A 25,516-nucleotide genomic window follows, 5' to 3' on the forward strand; every position below is an offset into this window, starting at 1 on the left:
GCAGCTGGGCCCGTGAGCCATGGCCGCTGGGCCTGCATGTCTGGAGCCTGTGCTCCGCAGTGGGAGAGGCCACAACAGGGAGAGGCCCGTGTACCACAAAAAAAAAAAAAAAAAGATCAGGGTCATTGTCTAGTTTATATATACAGTTGGCCCTTGAACGACGCGAGTTTAAACTGTGAGCATCCACTTACATGTGGGTTTCTTTTCCAATAAATATTGTAGTACCAATATTTTCATTTTACAGTTCTTCACTTTAGCTAAGTGTGGAGGAAAGTTTGTGTTCGATTAGAGATCACAATATGTGGACTTAAAAGAAGTAGGGTTTGAGTCCTGCTTCTATTCAAATTGTTTCAGCTTATTGCCCTTGTGGTTTACTAATTCCTTTGTTTTTGAGGCAGAAACAGCAGGAAATGGATTTTTCGACTACCCAGGGGGTCAGCACCTTAATCCCCCATGCTGTTCAAGAGTTAACTGCCTGCAATCTAAAAGGTCAGGAATTAATTCCTTGACATCTAATGTAGGTAAGGGGATGATGCCAGTGCTATTAAAAGTTACTTATTACCCAAAACGTTCTAGGGATCCCAGGGTGGCACAATCCTGTCCTCTAGCAATGTAGAGTCTAAGCGTGCCCTGTCTCTATCATGGAGACTCCAAAGAAAATATATGAAAGGAACCAATAAATACACCACTGTCTACACAATTAGTTTTTAGTGGGGGAAGATAGGGTTCCCTTTATTACGTTTCTTTTTTAAAGTTCTGATAGGTACATTATAGGAAAGGGTATTCTACAATTCTTTTTGCTTAACTCACTTATTTCAGAAAGATTTTCTTGGGTAAAAAAATGGGGAGGGGTTTGGGGAAAATCCCAAAGTCACAAACTCTCACACACAGGAAAATGAATAAATTAGTCAACACTAAGAGATTAATGTAAATCAGTAAACCAAGCTCCTAAAATAATGAATGCGGTCCATGGAAGCCAGCGGCGCTTGAGTCAATATTAGGTAATGAAATAATGAGGGCTCAGTGCAATCTCCTTCAGGTGCCTGTGCACATCAAACATGAATGATACCTGTGAAACAAGGTATAAGAAGGTACAATTTATTTAGATATACTAATATAAGGAAAGGGTCATTTAAAAATAAGCAACTATGTACACATACGGATCAAATCCAAAACATGACAAAGTATGGTGTAAGATGCTGAAAAGGTAAGTGCACATTTTATATATATAGCAAGATGTGTGTATATATATATATACACACATATGTATATATATATATTTATATATATTTCAGAGCACAGACACTTGAAATCAGATACATAAAATGGGGGAGGGGAGTGTTCTTAACATATATAAAATCTGGAATGACATATGACATATGGGTATATAATCAAGGAGATTTTCCTAGTGCACAATGCACACAATTTGGTGATAAAAAAAGCAACTCAAGAAAACACAATATAATGGCACTGCTTTGGTTATCCACTTATTCATTTTTTGTAGTACAGTTACAACAAGGCACTTGGAGAGACCTCATCAAGTGTTCGTTCGACATCTCTTCAGAAGGATTTCAGTCTACGTCTTAAACAGGGGTGATAATCCCGTTTCCATCAAGCACTATTAGAGCTTCATTAATCCAGCCTAATTCTAAATCCAAGTCTCATTAGCGTTCTAAAGCCAAGAGGCAAATATGATTTGCTGTCTCCAAAAGTCCCAGCGCCACACCCACTAGGAAGGTCAGCAGTCAAGTCCTCCCTGCATCACTGCATGACACTCTCTGCGTCGAGAATGAACAACTGCATGCAGGCACTGACCTTCAGGTCTGACCCTGCAGCAGGCGCCTGGAAAAATAAAATTCAGCAAAGCCCAAAACAGGAAAGAGCCTTTTGTACCTCTCCTAGATAGGATGGAAGCTGGAACCTTGAACGGACCACACACTTTCCAATGACCTTGAAACTGTTTATAGCCTTAAAGTGACAACTGGAGACTGCCTCCAATCATTTAGGGCGGCAACTTTTCTCACCTGAGCCTTCACTGACATACTCTGGATTTTACCTTCTAATTCTAGACCTTTAGTGACAATTCCCTAAACCTTTATCTCCTCGAGATATCAAGCCATCCTTTTTCTGTTTCAAGTTTTCTTCTTGCTTTCTGATGGACATACTTTTTATCCTTTGAGGTTCATAAGCAGCCTTTAATAGAACGACTCTCACCTCTCTGTCATCACTTGCACACCCTTCCCGTATTCATTCAGTGCCCATTTAACAATAATAACCATAGCAGCCAACCTTACTGAGCATTTACTATGCATAAGCCAGGCACTATCCTAAACTCTCTGTGGATTAATTCATTCACTCCTCACAACTCTATAAGGCAGATACTGAGAAAAAAACCCTGAAACACAGAGAAGTTAATTAACTCATCTAGAGTCACACAGCCAGCAATGACAGAGGTTGGATTTGAACCCAGGCAATACAGCTACAGAGCCTATATTCCTACCCACTTAACTATTCCAATTCTTTATGAACTTTATGATGGGCATGGGCATCAGAACAATATGCCAAGTTCCAAATCACAACCTAGAACAGCAGTTCAGCCGCCGGCTCTGCGTGAAAAGTCTATAACTGCATTATTCTGGACCTGGTGCTTTCATCAATCTATGAAAGGAGAAATGAGAAGGTCAGCAAGGGTACACGCCTGCTTTCTGTTTAGATCTCCAGCCCGGGGAAGGTAAAATGGATGGCAAAGGCAGGCACAGGAACGAAGAATGGCGGTGGGAGGGAAAAACACAAAGCTTTCTGTGAGGGAGAGAATGGGACGGACTTTTCTCCCCAGAGAGGTTATCCATCTTATCCTAAGAGGGTTCTTGGGAAGAGATATATTCCCTGTTAGAAGCATCCTGGGTGGACTGTAAAACTCCACTTCCTGAGAAGCATCCTGCTATTGACACTTATCCTGGGGAAAGGAGACTTTGAAAGCTATCCACTATATCTTTCATCAAAGAACTAAGATTAAACAGGTTCCCTCCATTCTTGTCATTACGCTGCCACGGCACCTGAGATCCAATTTGCTCCTTCAGTCCCTGTAATAACAGAAAAGCCTTTTCATGTGCATATTTTATATCATGGGCTTAGATGCCTATAGAAATGACCGTAAGTATCTTTCACCATGGAGGGCTAGGGATTTGGAAAAGGATGCTAGCAGAGGATGAGCAAACCAAACAGAGCAGGTTGGACAAGACACGTATCCAAAAATCTGGGTCTGGAACTGGCAACATAGCTATCAAGGCTACATCAATCCTCACACACACACTCACACACACACACACACACACACACACACACACACACACACACACACCCCTATATACCTATTCCTGACAATATGGTAGACAGCTTATAGTGCTTGTTAGAATTCCAACTTGGGAACATTTCCCTTAAGCCCCTCTAGGCTGGCTACTGCCCTTGTCCAGTTTTATTTGTGTCGAGTCAGGCCAATATCCACACTTAGATGTGTGTTAACATGAGTATACTTTTGCTGTTAATACTTAGGAGTTATGAATTATTAACACATCAATGACTTTGAACAACTTTTTAGATTCTTTCAAATGCTTCAGTAGAATCCATCCTATCTCGGCCTTCCACACGGGGAAACTGAACCTCTGAGAAGAGAATTAACTTTCCTAAAGATCACAGGCATCTGTCGACTTTCCCTATCTGATTATTTGGGAGTCACTTCTCTTCGACTTAAAGCATGGCTGACTCCAGGGTGTTTATTGATCATGCAAACTTGATTTTTAACATGACCTTTAATCCAGTAATTCTACCGGAAGGACAGGACTGTCAGTGTTCTCACATGTTTGGCCCCTCTGTCTCCAGGGTCCTTGTAAGACAGGGACCCCGGTGAAGCAGGAAGCAGCAGTGAGGGCTGACCATTCCCACTCTGTAGGCCTCCAGGTCGGATCTCTTATGACAAAGGAAAGGGTGTTCCTACATATGCAAAAAAGAGATTCTGGAATATTTTCTAAATTTAGAAACAAGAAATACATATAGATACATACTGACTCTCTTTCAATGCCTAGGACTTCCATGCCCTGACAAATCAGAGAAGAGTTGATATCTCAGCCAATTCCCTCTAAGCCACATAGTTCCAAATGAAAACTAAAGAAGTCAAAACTTCAAAGGGAATCACTGACCCTGCTTTCTGATTCGTGCTATCTTTCAGGAGGTTAGTTTGACCAAGAATTTCATTGTTTTTGTTTGAAGCCTCTACTGTATAGTTCTAACCCACCCAAAACACTTTCCACTCATTGGTGGATGAAATAAATCTCTAACTACTAAACCTAGGCAGGTTTATTAGAACACCAGAGCAGGGCTCAGGAGACTATTAACCGCGCTGGATATTAAATTATCTTTTACCTCATCATAATTTTACAGTTGAAATAGCTTGATAGGTGTCTACGCGGAATGCCTAGAAACCACTGTGTTACGATTTCTCGTCCCAGATTCTTCCCACCACGCTTTCCCCAAATCATATTTTATCTCTAAGGAATTATTCAACCTTTGGTCATTTAGCTGAGGCAGTCAATGAGGCAGGCAAGTCAGAAAAATCAGGATAAGACTAATAATCTCATGTGATGGTAATTAACATTGAGTGGCCTCTGCTAATGTGCTAGGAAAGAGTAAGAACCTGCTTGCTGGGCCTCTGTCCTTAATGAGGCAAAGGGGTGGTTTGGACAGGGAAGAAATGATTTGTTGGAAGCAAAAGGAATTTTCCGAGCACAGCCTGGGTGAGGTGAGAAATTAGCTTATTGGCAAGTCCTTAGCCCTGCTTCATCAAGATTGAGCTCGGGAGGTCCCAAAGATGAGGACCCACGCAGTCAACTAGAGTTAAGTGACAAGCCCAAGGTCACACAGCGAGTTAGTGAGAGTATGAAAATCGCAATTCATCGTGTTTCTAGTCCATTGCCTGGTGCAATGAAGTAGATAGCAGTAAAAGCTACTCTGTATAATAAAGCCCCAGAGCCATTCTTTTTTGACCTTGAGGAGTTGAGCAAATTATAAAAGGCTCAGAATCTAAAAGAATCAATTTGAAACTTAAGATTGAATTGAAACACGTAGCCCACAGTTATAGTACTGGTCGCCAGAGTGAAATGTTCTCTGTGATCATGCCTTCAGGCTAGCATTAATTAAAAAGAAAAGAAGGAAGTGGCGTGGGCCTAGAAATACATTAAGTGCACCTACGAGGCTAGCTATTATTGCTTATCCAGGTCATTCGATATTCAATATTCACTCCAAAAATATTATTTGATCACTTACTACACACCATGTGCTGAATCAGACAGTGGAGAGATAATAATGAATAAGACAGACAGATATACAACCCTTGTATTCACAGAGATACAGTCTCAGTAGTCATCAAATAAGCAACAAATAAGCATCAAATAAGCAACAATCAGGTTCAATCCTGTGGGACAAACCTCTTCCCCCACTTACTCAGGGGCAACTCTTCCCACCCAAGTCCATAAAAAGAGAAACCAAAAGTACAGTTGCTCTAAACTTCCACTGCCAACAACTTGACATTTCTTGTGTGATCCCTAAAAAACAGTCGATGCATATCTTATCCCTATGGGGAATTTACGCCTATTTTTACTAAATGCCCCAAAACACCTTTCTTTAATTTATATGACAAATCACTCCCTTCTTCTCTCTTCTAGTCCCTCCTTGAACAGCACTTTTCTCAAATTCCTTTTCTTGACTTCTGTTAAGACCCTGCAAGGTGGCTAGTAAGTGACCCAGGGAATCTGCATACTCAAAAGCCACTTCACCTGGTGATCACCTTTATTGTGTCCAGGGTAATTCCCTGCTCTCTCGGTTCAACGTGTATGCTTTCTTATTTGGACATACCTTAACATTTGTAGATAATTTTTCCAGTCCTAAGGGGTTATAAACAATTTGCAGATTTTCACAATCCTGGTGTTTTGTAAAGCAAATTGTTCCAACGACATATATTCCTCTGTCACAGTTAACTAAATTTTTTTCTGGTCCTTATTTCTAATATCTGGGTGGGTTACCATGGATATAAAGAAAGCTGAAGATAGACAGACCCCCAAATGTACCATGCTCCTGAAATTCAATTTTGCATCTAGGAAAACCCATTTCCTAAAAATCCTTCATTCCTTTGTGGTTTCAACTTAAGAAAGCTCTATGAGTAACTGTAAAGGGACGTAACTGAACAATGTCAGCAGTTACCAGGGCGCTGCCTCACAGAGAAAAATATAAGTAATATGCCATGAACCCAAGGACAGAAACTCGTTCTACGTCAGGAAGCCCCAGATTCCAGGGCTCTAATCTGAGGCAAGAGAGGGCAATTAAGACAGCTTACTCCTCATCCTGTAGGGTCTCCTCCTCCTCTTGGATCTGGAACTGGTTCTTCACGGGAGCTAGGTTCTCGGTCTTGGCGTTGTAGTTCCGAAAGCAGACATTGAGCTTCTCATCAAATTCATTCACCAGGTCCTCCATGGACTTGAAGCTGATTATTTCAGAAGAAAAATTCTCAAGCTCAGAGAGGGAGGGGTCCTCTAGATGGTGGGGAGATGAGCCGTAGAAACACCGTGGCTTCTCTTCTGGGTCCTCCGAGCAGCAGGGCCGAAGGTCCTCAAATTCTTCATCCAAACTCACCAGTGGGGCCTCCATTCTTGCACAACAATAGAACAACTGCAATGTTCAGGATTCGTTTATCTAGAAGAATTAAACAGGGTGATGTGAGTTTGGACTGGACTTTTGTGCCAACTCTGCTGAGGAACCATAATCACTTATTCCATAACTCTCATCCCTCTGAAAACAAAACTTCCACTTTACTGGTCCATCGCTTCCGTACTTCCTCACTATTATACCCTTAAGGAGTTCAAATATCATTGTTAGTGTGAATAATGCTAACCCAATTAGCATACATTTTAGAGGCACACCTGCTTCCAATTCCCTGCTCCAAAAAACAAAGCCTAATGGTTAAGCATGCAGCCTCTGGACCAGACTGCCTAGGTTTGCATCCTGCTCTGCCCCTTACCAGCTGTGACCTTAGCAGTCACTTAACTTCTCTGTGCTCCCTTTTTTTCTTCTCAGGACAGAAATAATAACAGGACCTATCTCAAAGGACTGTCCTAAGGGTTAAGGGAGTAAACACTGGTAAGTGCTTAGAACAGTGCCTGGCAGATAATAAACGTCTATGTTGTTCAGTTTATGTTCTCTATTATTATTTTATTATTATTATTACTATTACAATAGGTCCACAACCCTAACCATGTGCTCTCAAAACTGGAAGTTTGGGCTTCCCTGGTGGCACAGTGGTTAGGAATCCATCTGCCAATAGAGGGGACGCGGGTTCGAGCCCTTGTCCGGGAAGATCCTACGTACCGTGGAGCAGCTGGGTCCGTGTGCCACAGCTGCTGAGACTGCGCTCTACAGCCCGCGAGCCACAACTACTGAGGCCCCCGCGCCTAGAGCCCGTGCTCCGCAACAGGAAGCCACCGTAATGAGAAGCCCGCGCACCACGATGAGGAGCGGTCCCCGCTCGCCGCAACTAGAGAAAGCCTGCGCGCAGCAACGGAGACCCAACACAGCCAGAGATAAATAAATAAAATAAAATAATTTTTTTAGAAAAAGAAAACACCTGCAAGTTTTTCGTAACTTATTTGGTGGTAAAAGCTGCCCTGACCTAAATACATTTGGCAACTAAACCTAATCTACATGAATATAGAGCTGTTCATGGTTTTAATTTATCCTATTTAGTGTGTTTTGCTGCAGAAATTTTAATTTTTTTAAATTATACAGATTGATACCCCAGGCCCCGGGGGATGATATGCAGAATATGCACTCTATTATCGCCTTCCAAAATCTGAGATAATCTAAATTCTGAAACATGCCTGGCCCCAAGGGTTTTGGATACGGCTTCATGGACCTGGATATTATTACTCTCATCAATAAATGATAGACTAATTGAACACTAATACAGACTTTCAAACAAGCACCTGAGTTTTTCCCAGACACACAGCATATGTCTGAAACTAGAAGAATGGATGAAATGACCTAGTACCCTGTAAGAGATAAGACCCAGAGACTCATGTGCTCCAAAGCCCAGACTCCACAACCACCTTGGGCACTACACCCTGGAAGGCTGTACACTCACCTCCCTTCATTTCCCAACAGCTCCGGGTCCTCTACATACACTGCCTTTCGCTGTGATTTAACCATCTGTGCGTACATCCAAGCCCTTCCCCAATTTTAATTTAAATTCCTCGAGGGCAGAGACGTCCTCTGGATACCCTCCATGGTTTCTAGCACACACTGCCTGCGGCGAGGCAATCAATCAATGTGTGCTCACTGACAAATGATCTTCTGTCCCCCTCACGCAGTTTTCATTTTCCATTGCAGGCAGCACAAGCATTAGTGTCTATCATATCCTTCTCCACATACTCAGCTTCCTTCCCTGGATCACGGCAAGGCAACCAAACTTTTCCCTCCTATCTGCGTGATGACTGATCCAGATAGATGCTTAAATTGGAACCACTGCCTCAAGAGGACCAAACAGACAGCAAAAACCACGGCTTCTGCCCCAGGACTGCCATTCTCCACCTCTACCTACAAAACTAAAACTCTAAATAAGCGAGGCAGAGGGTATGCCAGGTGAGGACCCGGCCAGTTCTTACTGGGATTTTACTGGGATTAAGTCAGTTGCCACCACATCTCATCAAAACATATTCTGAGTATTTACAGTTTGCAAAGGCAACATAACAGGACCTTGGAATACAAGAAGATATAAAAGCAGTATTATGACAGCTTGGAAAGAACACAGGCTCAGGAGCCAACAGACCTGCCAAAGGCTGGCTGAGTGACAAGCACTGTGGGTCCTATTTCCTCGTTTGTTAAAATGAAGGTGTTGGTATAGAGTTAATGCCTCTGAAAGTTAATTTTAATAACATATTAACTTAATACTTTTAATTGATACATTTTAATAGTATAGTTTATTTAATCTAATATATACAAAATAGTGCCATTGCAAAATGTAATCCATATTTTTAAATATTAATGAGACATTTTACATTCTTTTTTCATACTAAGTCTTTGAAATGTGTATTTTACATTCACAGTATGTCTCCATGTGGATCAGCCGCATTTCAAGTGTCCAATATCCACGTATGGCTAGTGGCTACCATATTGGACAATCCAGCTATTAAGCAATATACACACAACTAATTACCAGCTAGAGCTTCTTCACCTATGGTCGACAGACCCCTAAGGGCTCTTTGAATATAACCATATTTTATTTTATGCACTTAAAAGCATATTCAGAGAAGGATCCCAAAGGTTTCTCTACATTGGTAAAGTGGCCCATAGCACAAAAAAGATTAGGAACCTCCAAGTGCCAAAAAAGTGAGTTTAGAAAAGATCACTGAGTGCAACTGAGAGTAAGGAAGGTTTTACAGACAAGGGATTCGTATGGAGAGAGGAAGGACTCTGATGGTTAATGCCAGGCCCCAGGGTCCAATCCTGTTCCTATTACTTCCTAGCTATGAGACTTTGGGCAAATTATAAGCGTCTCTGACCCAGCTTCCTCATCCATAAAATGGTGTTTAAATAGCACTTATATTGGAGGTTAGTTGGTGGAGTAAATGAGATAATCTTGGAAGTGCTAAGCACAATGTGTGGAATGCATGAAGTATCCAGTAAATGTCAATAATATTAGGAAAGCGAGGCTAACTTAGCTACGTGGAAATGTGGGGTGAGAGCGCTTCAAGGAAAAGAAAAACTATCCTTGCCATGATATTCCAGGTGTGACGCTTCAAAATGCTTATCAGATGAGAGAACTATTGCTGAATGAATGTTACCATCTTTTTTTACTAAGGCACCCCTGCTATTTTCAATTCATGTGGTCAAAGCCACTCAGATCACTGGTTCCATTTCAGAGAGACATGAAAGCTAACCAGCTGGTACTCCAGATATGACACTTCCTTTAAATCTGTACTCTTCCTGGAGAGGACAAGGGAGCTGGTGTGAGAAGGTGATATCAAGGAGGGTGCTGATTTGAAACAGCACAATCTATAACATTAGCCAGTAACAAGAGGGCTAGCCAAGTGGAACCTAGGGCTACGATTGAGTTTTGAGCGTTGGCAACAAAGAAGATTATCCTGAAAGCACCTATCCTCAGCCCAGGCTCCGGAGAAAATAGATTCACCTAGAAGATTATAAAAGAAGAAATGGATATCACAGCTCTATAGTTCAGAAATGTGATCATTTGAACAATCTGCAATATAGCCTGATTTCTTTTCATCAACTCACTCACTACCCAGGGGCCAAGAAGCTCCGCATGAACGACCAGGTGGGGAGGAAACTAAAACTGAGAGCCTGCATTGAAAATCAAAGTCACTTGACTCCCAAACTGAGCCCAGAATTTGTAGAAAGAGCCCAGGCTGTGGCAGAGGAGGTGAGAGCCAGGCATCTGACTGGCCCCACCAAGGCCTCAAGGAGGGGTCTCTGGGTTAGAGCTGGCAGTCCTTCTTAAATGGTTCCCCTTCCCTCCTTCCTTTGCTCTTCTCTCTTGGTGGGGTAACTTTGCCCCCCAAATGAGATGTCCTACTCTTGCATCCTGGCAAGCTTGCCCCTGTCTTCAGTCACAGCTCATTTCAGAAGCTTCCTTCCCTTAAAAGCTAGGGATAATTCAATTGAGAGCTTATCCTCTTTCTCTATACTTCCAAAATCAATTTGAAAAAAAAATACATGAAGAATGGCAGAAAGAAGGAACCATAGGAGGGTGGTCTTGTCTTTTTCTCTTTATCATAGAATAAGAGTGCAGGACTATAGTTTGCTTATGTCCTATAATCTATTCCATTTATTTTGGTTCCCAATAGATGGTGTAATTTGGAAAAGAAAAGACGGTTCAGAACTTAACAGAGACCCAGTAGGAAACACACGGTTAGCCTCTCGTGCAGCACAATGGTGCATAGTAGCTGCAGCTCGGGGCTGCAGCACCGTTTCCCAGTGCCTGCTTTGCTGAGCGGAGAAGCAGAGAATTCACCATGCCTCCCCCTGCTGGGCCTTTGCACCTCCACACAGGCCCCATTCCATCTCCCCTTCTTCCCACTACTTGCCCCACAGACCAGTTGATTCTATGCCCACCCACCCCCCCATAGCATCCCTAAAGCTGCCCTCCCCTGACCCACCTTCGGTTTCCCACTGCTCCTCAGCAAAGCCCAGTCAGTGTACATGTTCCTGCCAAGCTGCACATTTTGACGGAAAGAGAGTATTTCACCGCGTAGAAGTCAGCAACCCCTTTGTGGTTCCGCTTCCCCCTTCCCCCTCCTCCTGCTGTTCCGTTCACCCTCATCTCACATCCCCCTCCCCCAGTCTGTTGGGGTAAAGAAAGGCTCCTCCAAGCAGCACAATGCCTGGAGCTCCAAGAAAGCCGGGGGCATCCCGCGCAGGCCGCACGCATACTCCAACGGCCACGGCCCTTTCAGCCAAACAAGACCGGGACATTGGAGCGGAGGGGGTCGGGAGGTGTCGCGGCGAGTAGGGCAGGAATAGGGAAGAGAGAAGAAGAGAGGGCTGTGATGTACCCCCTGGGGGCTCCGTCAGATGCGCTCCCAGCCCCAGAGGCCCTGGGCCCACAGGAGGGCAGCGTGCCCCACCACCATCACACCCGTCCTTTCTCCGACCTGTTCGCGGTAAAACAATCGCTCCGCCAGCGTCTGCGGCAGCTGCCAGCGGTTCTGACACTGCAGGAATGCACGGTCCCTGGGGAGAGGAGGCTCGGCGTCCCAAGGAGGGGCACGGGCGGGGTGCGGGGTCAGGTTCTTAGAGGCATAGATGATTCTGGGGCGTTGAGAGAGCCGGACCAGATAACGGTCCTGAGAGGAGGTACCGACCCACTGCTCCAGCACCATCGGGCTGCGTTCCCTGCCTCCCCCAGTCCCCAAACCGCGCCGCCTCTCGACACACACACACACACACACACACACACACACACACACACACACACACACACACACACACGCCTGGCTGGGGGGCCGCGGCTCCGATGATGCTTGAAGTGCCCATCATCCGGTATCTCCCGGCGCCGGGCGCTGCGCCCCGCTGCTCTCCCGTGAAGGGCTGGGCAGGAGGGCGACGGCCTCCGGGTTCTCCCTTTCCGATTCCGGGATGGGACCGTCCTGGGTGCGGAGCTTCGGCGCCCCCAGACCTGCCGGCCGGAGCATCCCAAGTCGCGGGGCCTCCTTCCCCACCCCCGTCCACCCCCACCCACGGCAGTGGGTCGGTCTGGATTAAGGTCGCCCCCCGCGACTGCACCTGTGCGGGTCCTGGAGGAGGAAGGTGGATCGCGGGGCTCAGCTGGACACCCCCATCCACTGGCCGCGGGGAGCGGCGGGAGCGCAGCTCAGCGACAGCGGCAGCCGCGAGCCAGCGAGCGCTCCCCTCGCAGCTCCGCCGGCGCCCGGCTCCGCTCCCTCCTCCCCGCCCCGGCCCCCTCCTCCCCCACCCCCACCTCCCCCGCGCTCGTGCCCGGGCTCCGGGGGCCGCGTCCGCGCCGGGCACCCGCCCAACGGGCACGCGCAGGACCCGGACGTCATCTTCTCGTTAACATTCCTAGCCCTACTTGGTGCATGTGGCCTGCCTTTATTAATATTTATGAATTACTATTTCTCCCCCCTTTAGCATTGGTCTTTCTGCTTCCCTCATGAATATTCAGAAGCTCAAGATGTGCGCTTGCAATAACTCCCAGTGTGGATTTCTCACAGGGAGGGCCTGACACTGTAGCTTCTCCACAAAAGCATAAGCGGGTGGCCGAGTGGATGGGCAGGCGGAGGCCCGCAGACACACTCAAAGACCTCCCTGGACTTTCTGGCCTCCCCCTTCTATTCTGCTGGGGGCTGGGGTGAGCAAGTGAAAGGATGCCTGCCACGCTGAACCGGGTTCAGACCTCGAGTCAAAAGTAATAAACGCTTTTACCTCCCAAAGACGCAGGGTGGGGTTGGCTTCAGGCCGAGAAAGCTGCGAACGTTTCCACTATCCATCTGCAGAACTTTTTCATGGATCCCAAACTGAAACTCTGTACCAGTTAAACATTAACTCCCCATTCCTTCTTCTCTGCAGACCCTGGTAACCACCATTTTACTTTCCATCTCAATGAATTTGACGATTCTCAGTATCTCTTGTAAGTGGAATCACACAGTATTTGTCCTTTTGTGTCTGGCTTATTTTACTTAGCGTAATGCTTTCAGGGTTCATCCATGTTGCAGCGTGTGGCAGAATCCCATTTCCATTTCCATTTCTATTTTAAGGTTGAGAGATATTCTGTTGTATGTATATAACACATTCTCTCTATCCATTCTTCCCTCTATGGACATTTGGGTTTTTTCTACCTTTTGGCTATTGTGAATAATGATGCTGTGAATGCAGACATATGAATTCCAGGCAACAGTTTTAAAAAAGCATTCTATGACGTGTGCTAGAAGCTGGAGGGGGGGGGTTGGGGGGGGCGGGGATGGTGAAAATTGAAGGCAGTCAGGCCTGCCTTCAATAGGTGCAGAGTTTAGTGCATTGATTTCCAAACTGTGCTACTTGGAACCTGTAAGGGGTTGAATAGTGTCTCCCCCCAAGTGTATATCCACCCAGAACCTCAGAATGTGACTTTTTTTGCAAACAGGATCTTTGCAGATGTAGTTAGTTAAGAAGCAGCCATACTGGATTAGGGTGGTCCTAAATCCAATAACTGATGTCCCCATAAGTAGAGAGGACACAGAGCAACAGGAAAGAAGCTACATGATGAAGGAGGCAGAGACTGGAGTGACACAACTACAAACCAAGAGACACCAAAGATTGCCTGGAACCACCAGAACCCAGCAGAGGAAGGGAAGGATTCTTCCCTAGAGCCTGCAGGGGGAGCATGGGCCTGCTGACATCTTGATCTTGGACTTCTAGTCTCCAGACCCATGAAACTATACATTTCTCTTGTTTTAATCCATCCAGTTTGTGGTTATTTATTACAGCAGCCATAGGAAACTAATACAGATTTTGGTAGTGACACCGAGCAGGACCCTGTGGGGCTCCTGGGCACAGAAACCTTTCCATGTCCCCCATTTCTTGTTTGTAGGGAATAGACTCCAGCCTCCATGACCTTCCCTGAGTTCCAAAGGGCAGATTCAAGCAGTTGCTAATCAGGGAAGGGAGGGGATGCAGAGATAAGGGAGAAACAGCCAAGAAACAATAGTGCAGCCTTGGGACAGGTCCTGGTTCCATCTCAAGGGATACACATAACTATATCTTTAAGCTCTTTATAGAACTAAAACCCCCAAGAAATGGAAGATGTCAGTATTCTTCATTCCAGAGAAGACCACCTGAGGCCAGATTAAAGGAACCAAAGAAACTCATCAAGAGATTACCTGAGACCAGATTAAAGGAGTGCAGGCCCTGAACACACCTTGATCTTATGGGCAACCCCACACTTGAACCACTGCTATAAAACTCCTCAGCAGATCCTCCTGGGTTGAGACACACAGTTTTTCAGGGCAGGAGCTCGCTGTGTCCCTCTTTGCCTGGCAAAGCAACAAAGCTATTCTTTTCTTCTTCACCCAAAACTCTGTCTCTGGGATTTGATTTGGCACTGGTGCACAGTAGTGGGGTGCTGCTGTAACACATTTTTCTTTTTTTAAAAAAAGGAGGGAGTGTTTTATTTATTTATTTATATAAATTTATTTATTGTTGGCTGCACTGGGTCTTTGTTGCTGCATGTGGGCTTTCTCTCCAGTTGCGGCGAGCAGGGGCTACTCTTTGTTGCGGTGCACGGGCTTCTCATTGCAGTGTCTTCTCTTGTTGTGGAGCACAGGCTCTAGGTGCGTGGGCTTCACTAGTTGTGGCACGCAGGCTCAGTAGTTGTGGTGCACAGGCTTAGTTGCTCTGCGGCATGTGGGATCTTCCCAGACCAGGGCTCGAACATGTGTCCCTGTATTGGCAGGCGGATTCTTAACCACTGCACCACCAGGGAAGTCCTATAACAAATACTTTAAAATGTGGAAATGGCTTTGGAATTGGGAAAGAGATCGAGGCTTGAAGAATTTTGAGGCACATGACAGAAAAAGCCTAGGTTGTCTTGAAGACATTGTTGGTAGAAATATGGGTTAAAGGTGATTCTAGCAAAGGCTCAGAAAAAAAGAAGAGTTATCAAGAAAGCTTCTATCACCATAGAACGTATACATATTGTCATGAACAGAATGTTGTTAGAAATGTGGCTCTTAAGGGCTTCCCTGGTGGTGCAGTGGTTGAGAGTCCACCTGCCAATGCAGGGGACACGGGTTCGTGCCCCGGTCCGGGAGGATCCCACATGCCGCGGAGCGGCTGGGCCCGTGAGCCATGGCCACTGGGCCTGCACGTCCGGAGCCTGTGCTCCGCAGCAGGAGAGGCCACAACAGTGAGAGGCCTGCGTATCCCCCCCCAAAAAAGAAAGAAAGAAATATGGCTCTTAAATGTGCTTCTTGTAATTATGGTCTCAGATGGAAATGAGGAACCTCATTCATGAGGTTGCCTAAAAGTCACACCCCCTAGTACCATCACATTGGGCATTAGGTTTTCAACACGTGAATTTGGGGAGGACACAAACATTCAGACCATAGCAACCCCAAACTTCAGAATGTGACCTTATTTGGAAATGGGGTCTTTGCAGAAATAATTAGCTAAGAGGAGATCATACTGAATTAAGGTGGGCCTGAAATCCAATGATTTGGTGTCATTGCTAAGGCAGTCTTAAGAAACAAATCCAGAACCCTAGAAGAATTAAATAATTCAACATTCAACATATATTAATACGTCCTGTGTGCAATCCATGTAAAGCTTTGGCATAGGACCTAGTGTATGGAAGTGCTTGGTAAGGGCTGCTTGTGTGTTGTTGTTAGAAGTTTCAAGAATCTTCCATAGAACTGAGAGGTAGAGCTATTCCCACCTCCCCACTTCTCCAATAGGAGTAAGTCCAATTTTATTTTATACGTGTTAAGAGTTCCTAGAGCTTTAAAAGTTTCTAAATAAATGACACTCCCAGTGGACAAAGGTGTTTTAAAGAAGATGTAAAGTGTTTTAAACAAAGCTCTATGATTGTTATGTGATATTGGGGACTAGAGCAGGGGGTTTGCCCAAAAGGTCACCTAACTTAGACCAGGGATCCTCAAACCTGGCACTGTTGTATTTTGGGCTAGGGGATTGCCATTGGGGGCTGTCCTGTATGCCGTAGGCTTCCCTGGCCACTAGATGCCAGTAGCAACCCCCGAGTTGTAGCAACCAAAAATGTCTCCAGACGACCTGTAGGGCTGAAAAAAGTCGCAAAATCGCCCCAGCTGAGAACCACTACCTTATATGTAAATCTTTAAGGAGTGAGTGAACATTCTGCTAGGATGGGGCTGCATTTCCTACAGAGGGAATTAGCGGGACTAAAGATTGGATATGTGAAAAGTCACACACATGCCTTTCAAGTAAAAAAAATTAAGACTGGGTTATAAGGTACAAACCACTGGGTGTTGGCAGTACAGGTAGACAATCACTCCTAGAATTACACTGATAACATGGCTTATTTTAGTTCCTGAACTGAACTTATCTACTTGATAGAACCAAAGTATCTTAGAGTATATAGAGCATTTAAAGGTCATCTAGTCTAAACACCCACCTGATGCAGAAACCAATATCCTTCCTAGATTATGTTACACACAGCTTCTACTTAGAGGTCTCTCGTGATGAGAAACTTGACATCACAGGGCTGCCCATTCCATTTTTTAAAAATGGCTTTCAAGGCTAGAAATGACCTTTTAAGTTTAGAAATTCAGTGATAACGTGATATGTATTGTGCTCATCCTGTTTTATCTTCCTTAAAAGGATCCTTCTCGAAGAAGCCCATTTCCCATGAAATTCTGGAAATGAACTGCTGAATCTTTACTGAAAACCTACTTCAATCACAACCCAGCAAATAAAGATGAGCTCATACCTCCTAACATTGTAACATTGATTTTTCTATCACTGGTAGTTCTTGAACACCAACATTCAATTCAAGCCTATATCCGGCATCTCAGTCCTCAAGCTCCACGGTTGATTAAACTCCCTGATTAGCTTCCGGAAGGGAAATGGGATATTCCCCAAGATTCAAGTTCCATTCATAGCCATCTAGTCAGCAGGTAGCGACTCCCTACCACAAAGTACACGCATCGAGAACAAGACCATATTACTTTCAAAAACAATAAGCAGTATTACAAAAATTGACAGTAAATCACCCCCAAGAACAATGATAAATTCCAGAATAGGCACCTCTGTTTTCTAACGAAAAATGACCAAATACATGAGCTACTGGCAAATAAAGAATAAGGTCTCTTAAGACAGTGGAAATTCCATAAGTGTAAGTGTGATGACAATTTTTTTTCTATATAGGAAAAGAATTGAAGATTTCAAGAAAGGAGAACCACAGATTTTACCAGGAAAAGGAAAATGAGGTTCCCCAGTGTGGGGGAAGATTTTAGATCTACAGTGGTCAAAAAAGAAAGGTCATTAATCTTCCCTACTCGGTGGCTGCCAAGGGATTCATCAGCGCAGATCAGCATGTGTCCTGGGTGAATGGGGAGAGAATAGGCCTATTGTTGTCACCTACTCACAATAGGAAACAGAGCCTAGAAGCCAGGTCATGAGGGGAGACCACTCATGACATGGTTCAGCTCCACCAGCGCACTTTTAGGTTAACGTTTGTTTCTTTAAGAGAGACCCTCCCCAGTCCAAGCAGGGACATCATTTGCATAAACCCCAGAAGACTGTCTCCCACTCCCCTAATCTCAGGAAATCTTCTATTTTCTGCTATCTCCAGGATGCCCTGGTATTCAGAGATGATTCAGAAACAAACTTGAGGGAATAAAAATGCCAAAAAAAAATTTGCCATTTCACTGCACCAGTCTAGCCATGTAAAAATCACTTCACCAGCAAACCCTCAGAGCCCAGCATGCTCTGCAAATCCTGCTCTAGGCCACAGCTGTCTTCTCTAAGGCAGGACTCTGGGTCACAAAGCGTTTTCAACCCTGTGAAAATGATGAGCAAAAAAACTCACCTCTTCCCCAAAGTCTCTTTTCAACAGTTTGTCCTTTTCACAAAGTCATTGTAGCCAGGATTCAAATAAGCCAGTCTCTACTAGTCGTCATGTCCTACAAGATGAGAGATTAACCACACTGAACACCAAGAGGTATGTTGGGCTGGTGATGGGCAAGATTGCTCCCTTTGAAATACACGGACTAAAAAATATCCTGCGAGATCCTTGACATGGCGTGGCATTGAGACTGAGCTTTGTAGAGCTGTGAAAGGAAAACTTCATTCTTGGACATCGATCAGATTCCTGGAACGTGTGAGAAGAAGTTGATGAGGCCAAGTGCTAACTGTTGTCTTAGAAACACACAAAGCAATTGGACATAGAATGAATGTAAAACCAGAGAGGCTTGGCAATCTATGATCATTCCAAAATCTGCTGATTTTTTTTAGATTTGCATATTCAGACAAATCCAGCTTCTTTACGAGGTAAGAATTTGTTCGTTGGGTATAATGATTGGACATGGATAAAATGCAAAATATATAAATCAGAGGAATCTCACTCATTGCCTATTAGAAAAGAAAGATCACCCCCAAATCTGATAATGGCAGCTCTTTGCAGCTAAAAAAAAATGAATAGAAATTGTTCTCAAATCCTTCAGGAAACCCTTGTTTACAACAATATTTGTTTTATTGTTTATTTATTATTGTTGTTTATTTATTGTTTATTTATTATTGTTGTTTATTTAATATTTATTGTAAATAAATATTTATTAATTTCCCAAATATTGGGAAAATATTTGCTCCCTGTTAAGTAATCTAGTGCTCTACCACTACTTGGAAGATCTAAGAAGAATTCCCAGTTTAGTGTTTCACATAATTGTGTGATTATGGCTGATCTGATTATCCAGACCACATTAAAGGAGAGGAAAACTAGAGGGAAGGGACCCAATTTAGTTTACATTGGGAAAAGCTTCATAAACTAGGAGTCCAGAGTTTGGGATTTCAGTGTCAAGTTTACTGTTAGTAAGCTTTGTGACTTAGGGAAAATTATTTAGGCTTTCTGAACCTCAGTTTCCTCTTTTACAATATAAAGGGCTTCTAATAAAATCCTTTCCTGCTCTTAAATTTAATAAATCTAAAATCTATATTTCTTAAGTTATATTTTAAATTAATTTTTATTGTAGTATAGTTGATTTACAATGTTATGTTAGTTTCAGGTGTACAACAAAGTGAATCAGTTATACATATACATATATCTACTTTTTTAGATTCTTTTCCCATATAGGCCAATACAGAGTATTGAGTAGAGTTCCCTGTGCTATATCATATGTTCTTATTACTTATCTATTTTATATATAGTAGCATGTATGTGTCAACCCCAGTCTCCCAATTTATCCCTCCCATACTTCTGTCTTAAAATCTATATTTTCTTTCAAACACCAATGGCAACACTTGTTTAAATTGACCCCAAACTCACTGAGGGATCTTGGAGTGTCTTTAAATACCTTTGCCTTTGTTTCTCCATGTGTAGACTCCTAGGTGTTTCATAGAGATATTGTAAGAAAGAAAGATGACACAACACTTAGTTGTACAAAACCCCAGGGACGAGGAAGCAGCCAAAAGGATCCTAAAAAAAACAAAACAAAAACCAGGGAGAGAGCAAAGTAAATTAAATCTACAAATTAACTCCAAATTCCATTTTATTCTGAGATTTCCTATAACCAAACCTCAGTTGCTACCCTGTCATAAAACTGATTTACATTCGTTGGATGGTCTTTAATTTCCCCTTCTAAGATTGCCAGATTTTCCAAGGAAAGATATGGGACACCTAGTTAAATTTGAATGTCAGATAAACAATGGATTAAAAAAAAACTGTCATGAATATTGCATAGAATAGACTTACACTAAAAAATTAATCATTGCTTATCTGACATTCAAATTTAACTGGGCACGCTGTATCTTCATATTTTTTCTGAGAACCCTATATCTATCCTCACTTTGGTAAAGGTAGGCAATTCCTAAATGTTGCTGTGTGTGTGATCATTTATTGACTTGTACACTTTTTGAATGGATAGCCTATCTCAATAAAGTTTAAAACAATGTTTCTAAATGATATTTTAATTGTCCTTGAATAATGTCTGGCTTACATATCATTGTCCCTCTCTGCCTCTCCCCTTTCCACACTTCAAGAATATGTTTTGTGGGGGGAAACATCCTTTGTGAACATTTCAGCTGCCATATCTGGAAATATGCATGAGATCGACTAGACTGTTCTATGTGGAGAGATGAGAGTAAGAGTAAGGAGGGGAATAAGAGTAAAGTACAGTACAGTCTGGGGGAAATTTTAAAAGAAATAATCATGTCAACCTGTTTTTCATATTGACCATTTCTTTATCCGATCATATGTAGGCCATGGGGCTTGATAAACCATAAACTAAAACTTGATAAGTGCATACACACAAAAACTTGTACCTGAATGTTCACAGCAGCTTTATTCATAATAGCCAAAAAAGTGGAAACAACCCAAATGCTCATTGACAGATGAAGGCATAAAGAACATACAGTGGAATATTATTCATCCATAAAAAGGAAGAGAGTACTGATACATGTTACAACTTGGATGAACATTGAAGACATTTAGTTCAGTGAAAGAAGTCAGACTCAAAAAGTCACAAATTGCATGCTTCCATTTATATTAAACGTCCAGAGTAGTAAACCCATAGAGAAAGAAAGTAGATTAGTGGTTGCCAGAGGTTATGAGGAGGTGGGGATGGAGAGTATCTGCTAATGGGTGTGTAGTTTCTTTAGTTTCTTTTGAGGTGATCAAAATGTACTAAAATCAGATGATGCTGATGGTTGTACAACTCTGTGATTATATGAAAATCCATGGAATTGTACACTTTAACAGGGTGACTTTTATGATATATGATTATATCTCAATAAAGCTTTTTAAAATAAATTTATTTATTTATTTATTATTTATTTATCTTGCTGCTTTGGGTCTTCGTTGCTGGGTGTGGGCTTTCTCTAGTTGCGTGGAGCGGGGGCCACTCTTCATTGTGGAGCACAGGCTCTAGGTGTGCAGGCTTCAGTAGTTGTGGCAGGTGGGCTTCAGTAGTTGTGGCACATGGGCTTAGTTGCTCCGCGGCATGTGGGATCTTCCCGGGCCAGGACTCAAACCTGTGTCCCCAGCATTGGCAGGTGGATTCTTAACCACTGCGCCACCAGGGAAGCCCAAAACTGTTTTTTTTTTTTTAAAGTCAATGCATTAAAAAAAAAAAAAATTGGTCAAATCTCAGTCGATGCTACAGAACCAGCCAAACAGAGCCATTCCTAGAGCCAGCAAAGTAATGAGTAGCTATTATTTGTGTGCCTATCATGCAAGGAGCTTTGATTACTATTACTGTTTATTAAAGTTTTTAATCTCATTTCATTTTCTCAATGGCCCTATAGAGTATTATTATCCTCTGCCTTAGGAAAAGAGGAAATGGACTCTAAGAGACTAATTTGTTTGAGGCTTCTACAGGTAAGTAAGGGGCAGGGCAGCATCTGACTCCACAGCCCAGGATAGCCCAGTTCACACCTGTCCATGAGAGAAACCCAGAAACCCAGGGATTCTAGCTCAGCCTAGAAACAGGACCATCAGGGCACTGCCAGCTTCCTTGCTGCTCACTCCTTCCTCTGCAGTAGAAGTACTTTCTCCCTAGTGGATCTTGTTTTGTTTTTGTTTTTACTACATTCTCAGCTTTCCTCAACCTTATTGCATAGATCTGTTTCTTGCTTTAGATACTGCTTGGAAATTTCCTCAGCCCTAGACGTCTTTAACAAAAGGTGCTTGGACTCTCAGAGCCCAACAAAAGCTCCGCGTGGTATTTTGCCTGCAATCAAAACTTAATGTCAGTTCAAAATGAGGTACATACAGTTGATTTCATTTATATAAACCTCTGGAAAATGCATACTAATGTATAGTGCAGAAAGATCAGTGGTTCCCTGGGGGAGGGTGTAAGGTGGAGAGGTGAAAGAGGGAGGGATGACAAAAGACATTAATAAACTTTTGGAGCTAATCCATACATTTGTTTCCTTGATTTCTGTGATAGTTTCGTTTGTATCCACATAGGTCATAGCTTATGAAAATGCACACTTTAAATACATTCATTTTAGCATATGTAAATTATACTGCATCAAAGTTGTTTAAATAAAAACTTTAAAAACAAAGAACAAACAAAAACAACCTTAAGGTCAGAATATGCTCTCATGTTATAAGATGCTTCACTCTGTGTCTCCCAGCCCCCAGCCCCATGACTCTCCTGCTGCTGCTGAGCCGTGCCATAGGACAGAAAAGGTCAGTAGATTTAGGGCCTGGTGTCCAGTCTGGCTAATAACCCTGCCCCAAGCGCCTCCTGAACTGGACTATGGAGTGAGGTTTAAACTCATCAGAGGCTTCTCCTTGGGGCCATCTACAGAGCTGGGCATCTTTCCTCCTCCTTTTCTCTCCTCAGCAGGAAGGAAGCCTGCTTACCCACTCCCTTCTTCCATAGAACTACCTCCCACCACTCCCATCCCTCCTCCCCTTGCTGCCTTTCCCTCGGGCTGCCAGGTTGCCATGCCAATAAGGTTCCTATGGTTACTAAGAAAAGCTGCTGCATTCCCATAGGCAGCACCTACCTAACAAAAGAGAAAAAGAGACCAGTATGGCCCCAAGGGGGAAAAAAAAAAGGCACCGAAGGGGTCTCAGTCCAGCGGATGTTGGAAGACAGATTTGTTTATCTTTGATGTCTCCAGGCTGGACCTTGGACCAAATCCTGCTACCTCCACTCAAGTTCTCTCTTCCCTAAACCTAGGGAGAGAGGCGCCTGGCCCTAGTTCAAGTCCATTGTTTTACCTAGTGTGAGGTCCAAATAGACACCACATTGTGAAGATCATGCTAATATGTAAATACAATAATACATCCGGGCTCTTTGTCTAGCTAGGAAAATGGCAAAATGCAAAACATGCTCTGCTGTCTCAACCATTGGCTCTCTTGTCTGAGAATCTGCTTTTCTCCTTACGGTATTCCTCCCTGGGTTGACAACCGTAGGCCACACCAGGTTTGTTTGTTTGATTTTTATTTAAATAAACACCAATATTTTCTCTCAAATATAAAGAAGTGGATTTTAATATAAAATTCAAAAATAAAGAAAATAAGAAAAAATCATTCACAGTTCCAAAGTCAAAATATTTATTTCTTCTCTTAAAAATATACAGGTTTGTTGTTGCTGGTTTGTCTTACATAGTTGTCGAACATCATTTTTGAAATACAATTTAGTTTATTCAGATTTTGCTATGGTGAATTTTCTCTCTGCTTCTATCAGTTGTCAAACAAAAAATGGCAGCTCCTCAGAAAAACATAGTTACCTTCTGTGCCTGAAAACTGGGTAAATTTCCCTTTGAGGGATAAGAGACTTTTATCTTTGAAGATAGGGAGTTGACACCAAGATGAGTTTCCATAAACAGACCTTACTAAAATAGTCCTTATCCTCCATCAGTTCCTCCTATATTTCCTAGTCACTTCCCCAGAATTTATTGTCCCTTGAAGCACAAACTCTCTTTCCTTTGTTAAAGGGTAAACTACCCCCCAAGTGTAAACACTTCTTTGAGTTTTACTTCTTTTTTGTCACCTCCCGTGCACATGAACATTTATAAAAATAAAGTGCCTTGGGACTTCCCTGGTGGTGCAGTGGTTAAGGACCCACCTGTCAATGCAGGGGACATGGGTTCGATCCCTGGACCGGGAAGATCCCACATGTTGCAGAGCAACTAAGCCCATGTGCCACAACTACTGAGCCTGTGTGCTACAACTACGGAAGCCCGCGTGCCTAGAGTTTGTGCTCCACAACGAGAAGCCAACGCAATGAGAAGCCCGCGTACCGAACAAAGAGTAGCCCCCATTCGCCACAACTAGAGAAAGCCCATGTGTAGCAACGAAGACCAAACACAACCAAAAATAAAAATGAAAAAAAAAATTAAGTGCCTTTTCTCCTGTTATTTATTCTTTTGTCAGTTTAATTCTCAGGCTCCAGGCACTGAACTTAAAAGAGTAGAGGAAAAGTTTTTCCTGCCTGACACACCCATGATCATAGCAGAATCATTCATAATAGACAAGGGTAAACAACCCAGTGTCCAACAATGGATGAATAGATAAACAAAATGTAGTGTATACATACAATGGAATAGGAATATTATTGAGCCTTGAAAAAAACAAGGATATTCTGACACATGCTATAACATGGACGAACCTTGAAGACATGGCTTTATGCGAAATAAACGAGTCACAGACAAATTCTGAGGTATCTAGATTAAATTCACAGAAACAGAAAGCAGGATGGTGGTTGCCAGGGGCTAGGGAGAGGGGGAAATGAGGAGTTGTCGTTTAATGAGTGTAAAGTTTCAGTTTATAAGATGAAAAATTTCTGAAGATGGGTTGCACAGCAATGTGAATATACTTAACAGTATGGAACTTCACACTTAAAAATGGTTAATATGGTAAATTTTATGTGTGTCTTACCACAATTTAAAAAACATGAAGCAGGGCTCCCCTGGTGGCGCAGTGGTTGAGAGTCCGCCTGCCGATGCAGGGGACACAGGTTCGTGACCCGGTCCGGGAAGATCCCACATGCCGCGGAGCGGCTGGGCCCCATGGCCGCTGAGCCTGCGCGTCCGGAGCCTGTGCTCCGCAACGGGAGAGGCCACAACAGTGAGAGGCCCACGTACTGCAAAAAACAAACCAACAAACAAAACTGTCTTGCATTTGTTTCCCTAAAAGCCCTTTTGTATTTCTTAAAACAAAACAAACCCCAAAACACCAAACCTTTTGTACTTCACATAGAAGCTCTCTTTCTCTCCTTTCTCCTTCCTCTATTAAATTGATATATAAACCTCTACCCACAGCAGTTCAGAGAGCCTCTTCATCTGAACGGTCCTGCATGCCTATGAATAAGACTTGTTTTCCTTTCTCCTATTCATCTATTGTTAATTCAAAGACCCCCATTATTGAACATAAATTAGCAGAGGGAAAGGTTTTTCTTCCAACAGAGGGGATGGGGAGAGTTGGAGGAAAATGGGGAGTGACTCCTAACAGGTAGGGGGTTTATTTGGGGAGTTAGTGAAAATGTCCTAAAATTGATTGTGATGACGGTTGCACACCTCTGTGAAGTTACTAAAAACCATCGTATTGTACACTTTAAATAGGTGAATTGTATGGTATGGGAATTATATCTCAATAAAGCTGTTTTTAAAAAAGATCCTTTAAATCTCTGCTCTCAATCCTCACCCTGCTTTTTCTATCATTCCTAGTCTATCATGATTTTTACTCAGTCTTACCCAATCAAGTCCCCAAGTATGGAAAGAATTGCCTTGAACCAAACTTCGAATTCTCAATAAATTT

General features: G+C 43.2%; 1 protein-coding gene across 1 annotated transcript in view; it reads right to left on the reverse strand.

Annotated features, from left to right (window-relative positions):
* Positions 1–12,501, reverse strand: part of FEZ1 (fasciculation and elongation protein zeta 1) — a 40,140-nt gene extending 27,639 nt beyond the window's left edge. Inside the window, exons 1-2 of the mRNA XM_060158000.1 lie at positions 12,343–12,501; positions 6,386–6,741 (exon numbers count right to left, since the gene is read on the reverse strand). Of these exons, the coding sequence (XP_060013983.1) occupies positions 6,386–6,696 (311 nt within the window). The 5' untranslated portion in view covers positions 6,697–6,741; positions 12,343–12,501. The remainder of the gene's footprint in view (positions 1–6,385; positions 6,742–12,342) is intronic.
* Between the last annotated feature and the right edge of the window lie 13,015 nt (positions 12,502–25,516).

This window comes from Lagenorhynchus albirostris, chromosome 9, assembly GCF_949774975.1.
Source record: "Lagenorhynchus albirostris chromosome 9, mLagAlb1.1, whole genome shotgun sequence".
NCBI lineage: Eukaryota > Metazoa > Chordata > Mammalia > Artiodactyla > Delphinidae > Lagenorhynchus > Lagenorhynchus albirostris.